Source organism: Melanaphis sacchari, unplaced genomic scaffold (genome assembly GCF_002803265.2).
Source record: "Melanaphis sacchari strain LSU unplaced genomic scaffold, SCAv2.0 Contig1_pilon_pilon, whole genome shotgun sequence".
Lineage (NCBI taxonomy): Eukaryota > Metazoa > Arthropoda > Insecta > Hemiptera > Aphididae > Melanaphis > Melanaphis sacchari.
This window is the reverse complement of record NW_020270976.1, coordinates 1,146,465-1,156,158: the sequence shown is the minus strand read 5'-3', so window position 1 is coordinate 1,156,158 and position 9,694 is coordinate 1,146,465. Positions and strand designations below refer to the sequence as shown.

Sequence of the window (9,694 nt, the reverse complement as noted above, 5' to 3'; positions counted from 1 at the left end):
CCTAGATATTGATAATTTGCTTTAATAGGTATATTGAAAATAAATTAAACTTGAAGTGCCTACCTACATAATTTAACTATTGAAATAATTAAATACCTATATAAATAAAATCACATATTAGGTATTGGTAATCAATGTAACAAATAAATTAATGATTATTATTTATTTAATATGATATAATATTTATAATATAATATAATAATATTATATATGATATAATCGCAAAAGATGCTAAATAAAATTTCTAATAGAGTTTTCTGTATCTTGAAACACTTTTTTAACTTACTCTGTTACATTTTAAGCATCTCCTAAGAAATATGCAAATATTATAAAATCTTGACCCTGTAGCAATAAAGCAATCCCGATTCCCGTCATATTATTGGAAAGCGGAATCAGCTACGGTGCACATCCACGGTCGCTAACAAAACCATCGGTTGGTTTGTTAATTTTAGTGGCGTGCTTAGAAATTTCCAGAGATAAATTAATTTAAATTAAATAATATATTACATACTTGTACACTGTTACCTATGTGTCAGGTTAAATATTTTCGTGTTTTAAATGATGAAAAAACGGTGATGATAGAGTTAATACGCTGTTGTCAATATATTTTTCAATATCGGATGATACCTATGTAATTTATCGAGTGTAGATAGAGATATAGACACAATATTAAACTAATGTTATATCGTTAATAATAAACAATAATATACTTATTATATTTTTTTTAATTCCTGCATAACGTACAGAACATTATGATAATTTAGTGACGAACTGGTTTTCTGCTGACTATTTTATGTGTAAAATTTAAGCTCGATTTTTTTTTAAATGTAAATAATTATATTTAAAAAATTATAACGGTTAAGTAAAGGGGATTTTCGCCGATTAGTTTCTATTTGCACAATAAACTCGTTTTCGTTTGTTTGACCAATAACAATTCAATGATGATAATGACTTACAAACACATTTAAATACTTATCTCGAAAAAACGTTTTGTCATATTTCCAGTGTCTAAACCCTATGAACCCTTTTCGGATAAAACAAATCATATTAAATATTGTATATAAAATTGTCTTCTTTTTTAATACTAATAAGTCATAATTATTTGACAAAACTATTTTTCATTACTGTAACACGTTTTTGTTTGTTTGCACAAAATCCTTGAACCACAAATGTTTTGCTAGTGGGCGTGTAATGATGTTTAATAAATTATTGATAATTAAAATAATATAAGGTTATATTCAGTATTCAATAAATTATATTTGTATGCAGTATAATTAAAATTGAACAGTTTTTTACATTCAGTCATTCATTATAAATGTAATATTTTATTCCAAAGCATTCAACCATTACATTAGAAAACAAATACATAATTGTATTAAAATTAAGTTCTAAAGAATTATATTCATAGTGAATACAACCAAATTGAAATATACTTTTTCTTTATTTTTCAAAAGATTACATATTAGCATACAACTAAATCATTATAATGACATTTCAATGTTCATCTAAATTAAAACAATTTTTAAGTTAATAATTTTTTTTTTTTAATTTACAATCAATATTAAACATATGATTGCAGATTCTAATAAAAAAAATAATAGGTAATATAAATTATAAATAAATAAAAAATATTTCTGACATTAGTATAAAATTGAACAAAATAACTTTATTTCTAAGTTATTAAAATTGTATTACAATTAAAAAAAAAGGAAAGTAAAGGAGGTTATATCACAAAAAGTTAACTTTAAGTGTAATAGTAAATCAGGTTCATCTTAAAATAATATAAAATCTTAAAATGAACCTAAAGTCAACCAACTATAATTCCATAGTATAATGATTAACAAATTAAATTCATAAATACAGAAAACATATTTGATGTTAACAATATGAACATAAAATAAAAATCATTAAATTACATAAGCTAAAACTTAATTAAAATTAAAATAAATATTAAGACTTGAAAAATTAGTTTTCTGACCATCATCATATATAAATAAATATATATATATATGTAATAGAATTAAAATACATACTTAACAATAGTCTTAAATAATTAAAATTTTACAGTATTTAAAAATCTTTTTGTTATCCTTGTTGTGGTTGAATAATATTAAACCAATGTTTTTGGTCTTCTCCGTCATCATCCTGTATTTGAATCTGTACTATTTGAACATTTTCACCATTTATAGTAGCATGTTCAGCAAATGCTGCAGCATCACTTTCATTCAATGTAATATGGCGAGTGGCTGGCACTATTAATTGACGATGTTCTTGCCCACCAACACTAACAGTAACAGTCTCCAAGTGTCCAACATCTACATCACCGTCATCCCCATGATGATCCATATTCAACATTGTATGAACATCACCATGTTGATCAGTTGTTGTGTATTGGATCTATAACACAGGATATTAATAATGGATAAATTATTTAAACAACAAAAACTTGGATAGCAAATGGTTTATTACTTGATATTTGTTATCAACAAGTATTTGCTCAACAGTATTTAAATCATTTCCAAGATCTTCTTGTTTGCCAGGTAAAAGTATGTGCTCTTTTAATTCTCCGGTAAACAATTTTCTTTCTTCATCAGTCATGTCTCGCTAAATTTTTATTTTTTTTATAGTAAATTAATTATTGTTATTTAATTAAATTAATTTTAATACTAACCAGTGCTGTTTGGTTTCCCTCAGCATCAACCACCATAGCCAATTCCATTTCAGAATCTGTACCTGGCATTTGAATGTCTTCTTGAATTTCTTGTATGGTTACAGGGCTAGATGCTAGCCGTGGTTGATTAACAACAATGGTATCATTCAAATGTCCTGCTTGAGTCATATGATTATAAAGTAATGGTTTACGCATGAATCCAGCACCACAAACTAAGCATTCATAGGGTTTTTTGTCACTATGTACAAAACGATGAGCATTTCTATTATCTCTACTGTTGAATGCTTTACCACAAACCTTAATTTGATAAATTAAATTAGAAAACATTAATAAAGTTTAATTGAATAGAAATATTTTTCACTCAAGTTTTAATTTCTTACTTCGCATAAATAAGGCTTTTCTCCTGTATGAATACGTGCATGTTTTTTAAAATGTTCTGGGTAAATAAAAGATGCTTGGCAAACTTCACATTTGAATGGTCTTTCTCCAGTATGGGCAGCCTTCATATGGTAATCTAATAAACGGCGTCTTTTAAATCCTTTACCACAATCTGTACATTTATAACGCTTATCGTCATAATGGGTAGCTCGTTTATGAGATTGCAAGTTGCTTCTTTGACTGTAAGCGTAAACATTAAAATTTGAAAATTATTTGATAAAAAATAATTCATAATTTAAAAATTATACCTGAATGTTGCTCCACAAAATTCACACTGATATGGTTTTTCACCAGTATGAATGCGCTCATGATCCCTAATCTCAGCTTTTCTAGCAAATGCTTTGCCACACATACGACAAATAAATGGTTTGTACCCTGTGTGTACAACATAATGCACTTCTAAATTGCGTGCAGTGCCAAAAGCTTTGCCTAAAATTAATGAAACAATATTACAATCATAATTATTAAAATTTATGAATAAAATAAAATAATATAATATGATCAGTATTCAGTATTAATACATCAATAAAATTTAATTCCTAAATCAATAAAAAAAAAATATATATGTAAATAAAAATGATAGTTAGATTACACATTAAGTAATCAATAGTATATAAGAAATGATTAAAATAGGTAATTATTATTTTTAGATTAGTTTTATTTAAGAACAAAAATATATATCATTAATTGTACACTTACCACATTTTTGGCATACATAATTTTTAAGCCCTGAATGTGTTCGTTCATGATGTATCAGATTTTGCTCAGTAAGAAAAGCTTTACCACAATTAATACAAGTAAAGTTTCTCTCACGATTGGTATGTACCTTTTCGTGGGCTTTAAATGTATACTTGGAAGTAAAATCTTTACCACAAATATCACAACGATATGGACGCACTCCTGTATGTGTATTATTATGTTCTTCCAATGTATTGCGAGATCTATAAAATAATTAATTTTTATAAAAATTGTTGGAAATAAATAAATATAATCAATAACTTTACTTACGCAAATTGTCGGCCACAAGTTTCACAAGTATGATTTTTAGATTGTGGCATATGCATTTTTTTATGTACCCTGAACATACGCACATTGGTAAATACTCGCGTACAAATGTCACAAACAAAGTTACCATCTTCACTATTTGCATGATGTTCTAGATGTTTCATCAGTTCAGGTCTAAAACAAAACATGCATCATTTAAAACAAATCTAAGAAAATATTAGATTAACTAAAAACAAACAAACATAATAAATTTAAACTTGTAAATTGTTAATTACAAAATTGTGTTATACAAACATTAGAGATGATATGTAGTTCAGTATAATTACTATTATTTCTAAATTACCTTTTAAGGAACTCTTGACCACATATATCGCAAATAAACAACTTAATCTGATGCACATTTTTTGCATGAACCACAATACCTCTAGCATCTGCAGTAAATTTATTATCAACACTGCACAACAGGCAAGTGTAAATTTCTCCATCATGATGAACCAACTATACAAAAGATATAAATAGTTATTTTCCAAATATTTCCATGAAAAAAAAAAAAATGTACATAAAAATATGTAACTTACCATTTGCGGTATGAGAATTTCAGGAGTTTTTTTCTTTAGGATATTCTTAGTCATTTTTGATTTTTTTGGACTACTAGACTCAGCACCATCATTTTTAGAATCATCATTTCCTTCATAATCTGAATCATCATCATCATCAAGTATTGCGCCATCATCTAGATCATCATCTTCATCAATATTATCTAATTCTGGGATTATAGCTTCCTGTTTAATATCGGCAGGTTGAATCAGTTTTTGAGAGCAGTCTTCTTCAATATCAAGGGACACATCATTATTATCCTTACAATCATCTTCTAACATCTCTATTAAATTATCTACTGATGAACACTTTTGCTGCTTTTCCATCTCTTTGATGTCAATATCATCTTGTAAAGCATCTTCGTTAGAAATAGGTACATCAATAGTTTCTTCCTTAATCTTAGGACGTCGTCCTCGTTTTTTGACTGGCTTAGGAGTGTCAATTTCATGTTCTGTATCAATACTGTCTATTGTATGTATATCTACACATTCAGATTTACTCCTAAAATTTAAAATTGTTTATTATAGAACGTAATATACTTAAAAATGATTTTATAAAACTTATTACTTGAGTGTACGTTGATACTGAGAGGTAAGCTCTAATTTAATGTCAGCTAACCGATCTTCAAGTTCATCCACTTCATTCAAAGATTTAAAACATCGACGGCATACAACAACGGAATGTACATCTTCAGAAGAAAGGACTATACCAAGGACACCGTCAATTACCTTAACTACAGTACGATCTGAAGATGATACACGGTGCTGAAATATAGAGATAGCATTTCGAGCAGACACTCCTGTGCTACCATCACAAATTAGACATGTATTTGATGTCGCTGTTGAGGACCTGTCATGTTCTAGATCAGTTGCCATAATAACTTGAAAAGTAGTCAAATTTCTAAAAAAAATTTAAGAAATTCAATTAGTTAAACTATACTATTCTAATCAGGATCATTAGAGATAAATTGCATTGAATTTAGGTACCTAAATAGTATCTATTTATTTATACTTTCATTAATATTAAATAGTTGAAAATCCTAAGATTTGACCAATGAGAATAAATTTTAATAATAGTTCGATGTATAATAATTAATACAAATTATAATTTGATTTAAAATATAAAATACATAAATAATAATTTATTTTCCGATTTCTGATAATTCAATAAAAAAAAAAAAATGCTTAAACTTGAAAAATTAAAACTAGAACCGAATTAAATAAATCGAGATAGTACACGATAGCACGAGACGAAAATTTTAAGAAATTATAATTTGTCCAAAAAATAATAATACAATATACTTTTGGAGGGAAAAAAATGGTCAAAACTCTTTAATCGCTAACAATAAAAGCCAAACAGAATTTTTTGATTATATCATTGGAAGAAATCGCACGAGATCGTTTATACACGACCGCACGATGAAGACGATGATGATAATAATAATAATAATGTTATTTTTTCACGGTTAATAATTTTAATAAAAAATGATGGATTGGGTGCCATCATAAATCGATCCGACACCTTACGCGTGTAAGCAATATAAACTACGAGGGAATATGAAATATTATCAAATAACGCGACCCAGGTTATTAGGACAGCATCGTTTACATTGACGACGTCACTACGTATTGTGATATAAAATATATTGCGTTCACATTTCTGGAAGCGACGACGACGAAAGAATAGCAATAAAAAAAAAAAAGCAAAAAACAACCCTCAGACGTATTACGATTTTTCGAAAAGACGCCGTCTCGAATAGACTTCACATCGTACGCTGAGCACGTAACGTCGTCACCGACCTCCGAACGACTTGCCGCCGTCAACGGACAACGGGCACCCCGAGTCGTCGGCGGGAAATGGAAAATGATTAATCACGAGTGCGGGGACATGCCGTGGGGAAAACAAACGGGAAAATCGGAAAATCGTCGGGAATCGTAGACGTCGCGTTCGTCGTCCGAAAATTATCGGCCGGAATCACGACGGCCGCCCCGGGAAAGCTCAGCGCCGATGGCGCGGATGGCGCGGTCGGGCGACACCGAACGCGTTGCGAAATTCGCATTCAGTGATCTACGGGCGCAACGAAACGTTATTGGCGGCACGGGCGAGTAAAAATAACGTCCGTCCGTGTCTGCCGAAAAATGGACAACCTGTAACGGTCGTAACCAAAGTTGCCAATATGAAAAAACATTTGCCCGTACAGCATTGTCGTCCCAGTGTTGGCCGACGGTCCCCATACCAACCAAAAAAATAACGCCGGTGACCGGAAAACGGCAGATGCGGTAGCGAACAGGTTGTACTCACCACCACTGTACTGGTACGTCGTGCTCGGTGCTTTGGTGTTTCTCGCGTTCTACGAACGGCTTGCAAAGCTCACTGTGCGTAATGTCCCGACGAAAAAACCGACTGCAGAATCGTCGTGAACGTACGGCGGTCGGCCATTTTAGGTTTCGGTTTTATGTGGCAGGCGGCGTACTGGTAGCGCCCGTTCTCCCCTCCCCCGTCATAGTGTCTGGCCGGCGCTTGTGCGTGCGCGCGACGTGTCCGACCAACGTTAGCGGTACGCGGCGTAAACAACAACAACGACAACAACAACAATAATAACATCGGCGACTCGCGCGCGGCATCATGATATTATTATATTTTCGGGCAGGCTGATAACGGCGGGTTCCCCCGGGCCCATAGATAGCCGCTGTGATAACGGCCCGCGCCCGTCGTGGTTACCGGTGTTACTGTTCCATGAAATGCGAGGAAATTTGTTTGCACGTTCGTAATTCGCCGCCGTCCGGGTTCGGGATCCGATCTGACTTCCGTGTCGATATTCCGAGTTTTGCGACAGTCCCGACCTTTCGTCGCCGATCCGTCGCAACACGCAACGGTCCGAGTGTCTTTGAATACCGGACGAAGTCAATGTGCACCCGGGCTATGCAGTCAATCCGTCACATCGCATGCAAGTAAGTCGAAACCGGCGCCAGACATCGTTTCGGGTGGGCTGATCGCGTGCTTTTTTTCGAATTCGATCGTCAAGTCTTCTGGCTCGACCCGCCTAAATTTTATAGCCGCTTGTGTTCCCAGATATACATTCATATCCACAATAATTAGTCTCTCCATATATTTGTTAGTGTTCAAAGCAGGCTATATATATATACTTGTATATAGACCACTTCATTATGTTTTTGGCATGCGCGATATTAATCACTCTAAATAAGTCATAAAAAACCAAACCGTGATTACCACCAACATAGAATCCCACAATTAACTCTATTATAGAAATTTTTTTTACAAACTTAAGAATTATTGAGAACTGTATACCCAATATGTGGTTCAATAAGAACTCAAAATCAAAAATTTTATCTTAGACTAAATCTATTAATGTTGTTTAATTATTTTACATTTTTTTTTTTTTTTTACAGATTTTTTATTCAGTCAAATTGACAATATGTCAAACACAGTAAAGTATGTGGTAAAAAACTCTTGTACTAACTCTCAAGTTAATCGTTTGCCAACCAGAAAACATATTGTAAATAATGGCTATGGAAAACCAGAAGTGAAGGATTTTATTAATAAAAAACAGAAACCAATGAGAAAAATTATTAGAATGAGCGATTTAAAAGAAAACAATACTGAAATCATTACTGTTTCTCCTGAGTTTTTAGATGATAGTTCATCAGAGATAAAAGATGATTGTATGTCAGATTCAAGTTATGATGATTTGGAAGAAAATTGTGAATACCAAGATGATCCAGAGGTTATTGTTGTCTGTGGTGATGATTTAGATCAATCTAGTGATAGCGATTTAGAATACATAGAAGACATAAAACATGAAGAACCTAGTAAAAGTAAAAGTAAATTGCATAATGATGTCAATTCTTCTGATGTTGTTGTGAGAACTGATATTTTAAATGATTTATTAGAAGGACGTATGACTAAAACTACTAAAAAGCTTCTTGATTCTACCAAGATTTCTTATTTACCTATGCAACTAACTCCAAATGAATTTCGTTCTACATATACTAATGAAAAGAGCCCATTTAAAGTTCGACCTATTAAAGCTAACAAAGGTTTGAGGCATTTCTCCAAAAGAGTATGTGATAAGGTTAAGACTAAAATGGTTACCACTTATAAAGAAGTAGCCGATGAATTAGTTGCTGAATGTGTTGGCAATAGTGATAGCCCAACTTTTTTATATGATCAAAAAAATATTAGGCGCCGTGTGTATGATGCCTTGAATGTATTAATGGCCTTAGATATAATTGCAAAGAATAAAAAAGATATAACTTGGAAAGGGTTACCAACTGGATCCATACAAAACAGTGTATATCTTGTTCAAGAAAAAGAAAACCGCCTTAATAGTGTAAAAAGAAAACTTTTAGCTCTTCAAGAAATCATTATGCAAGAAGTAGCTATAAAACGTTTAGTAAAACGTAATCAAGATGTAGAAAATGAATTTGGTCCTCCACCTCATAACACATTTGTCAATTTACCTTTTATGGCTATTAGTGCAAATGAAGATACATCTGTTGAAATAGAAATATCAGAAGATCAAAAACAATATGAAATGAGTTTCAATGATAAATTCAGTATGGTTGATGACACTGAAATTTTAAAAACTATGGGTTTCACTTTAGGATTGGATCGTGGTGAAGTAAGTAATGAAAATTTAAAGATTTTGAAAACATTAGTACCCAAAGCTTTTGAGAAACACATTGTTATGATGGCTACTAAAAATGGAGAAATGTTTAATGATATCTGTAAGGAATTCGATGAAAAAATTAAGTCTGCTGAAATTGAACAAACTTCATCAAGGCCCAATATTATTAATAGAAGGAAGAATAAGAGATAAATAAAAATTGTTAGCAATGTTTTTTTTTAATATTTTGTTATTATCATGACAATCATCAAAATGACTATGTTAAATATGTATACTTTTTTGTAAATAATTGAATGTTGATTAGTTTTAACTTGTATAGATTTAACTATTTTATA

The 9,694-nt window shown here is 31.3% G+C and overlaps 2 protein-coding genes across 5 annotated transcripts; one reads left to right on the top strand and one right to left on the bottom strand.

Annotated features, from left to right (window-relative positions):
* Positions 1 to 2,041: 2,041 nt before the first annotated feature.
* LOC112593329 (zinc finger protein 354A-like) lies at positions 2,042 to 7,149 on the bottom strand. Of its 4 annotated transcripts, none has more exons than XM_025337711.1 (11): positions 7,013 to 7,149; positions 5,279 to 5,611; positions 4,693 to 5,212; positions 4,458 to 4,612; positions 4,118 to 4,288; positions 3,809 to 4,050; positions 3,358 to 3,538; positions 3,052 to 3,289; positions 2,672 to 2,968; positions 2,470 to 2,604; positions 2,086 to 2,397 (listed from the first exon to the last, which is right to left on the bottom strand). In XM_025337711.1, the coding sequence occupies exons 2-11, from the start codon at positions 5,584 to 5,586 to the stop codon at positions 2,086 to 2,088; spliced, it is 2,559 nt and encodes an 852-aa protein (XP_025193496.1). In that variant the 5' UTR covers positions 5,587 to 5,611; positions 7,013 to 7,149. The 4 variants fall into 4 exon arrangements, with proteins under 4 accessions (XP_025193500.1, XP_025193496.1, XP_025193499.1 ...); XM_025337714.1 differs by lacking the exon at positions 7,013 to 7,149 and adding an exon at positions 6,426 to 6,827; XM_025337712.1 differs by lacking the exon at positions 7,013 to 7,149 and adding an exon at positions 6,441 to 6,827.
* Positions 7,150 to 7,393: 244 nt separating this feature from the next.
* Positions 7,394 to 9,665, top strand: LOC112593330 (transcription factor Dp-1-like). Its single transcript, XM_025337716.1, has 2 exons — positions 7,394 to 7,662; positions 8,122 to 9,665. Exon 2 carries the CDS (start codon positions 8,148 to 8,150, stop codon positions 9,549 to 9,551), a length of 1,404 nt encoding a protein of 467 aa, XP_025193501.1. The 5' UTR covers positions 7,394 to 7,662; positions 8,122 to 8,147; the 3' UTR covers positions 9,552 to 9,665.
* Positions 9,666 to 9,694: the final 29 nt, after the last annotated feature.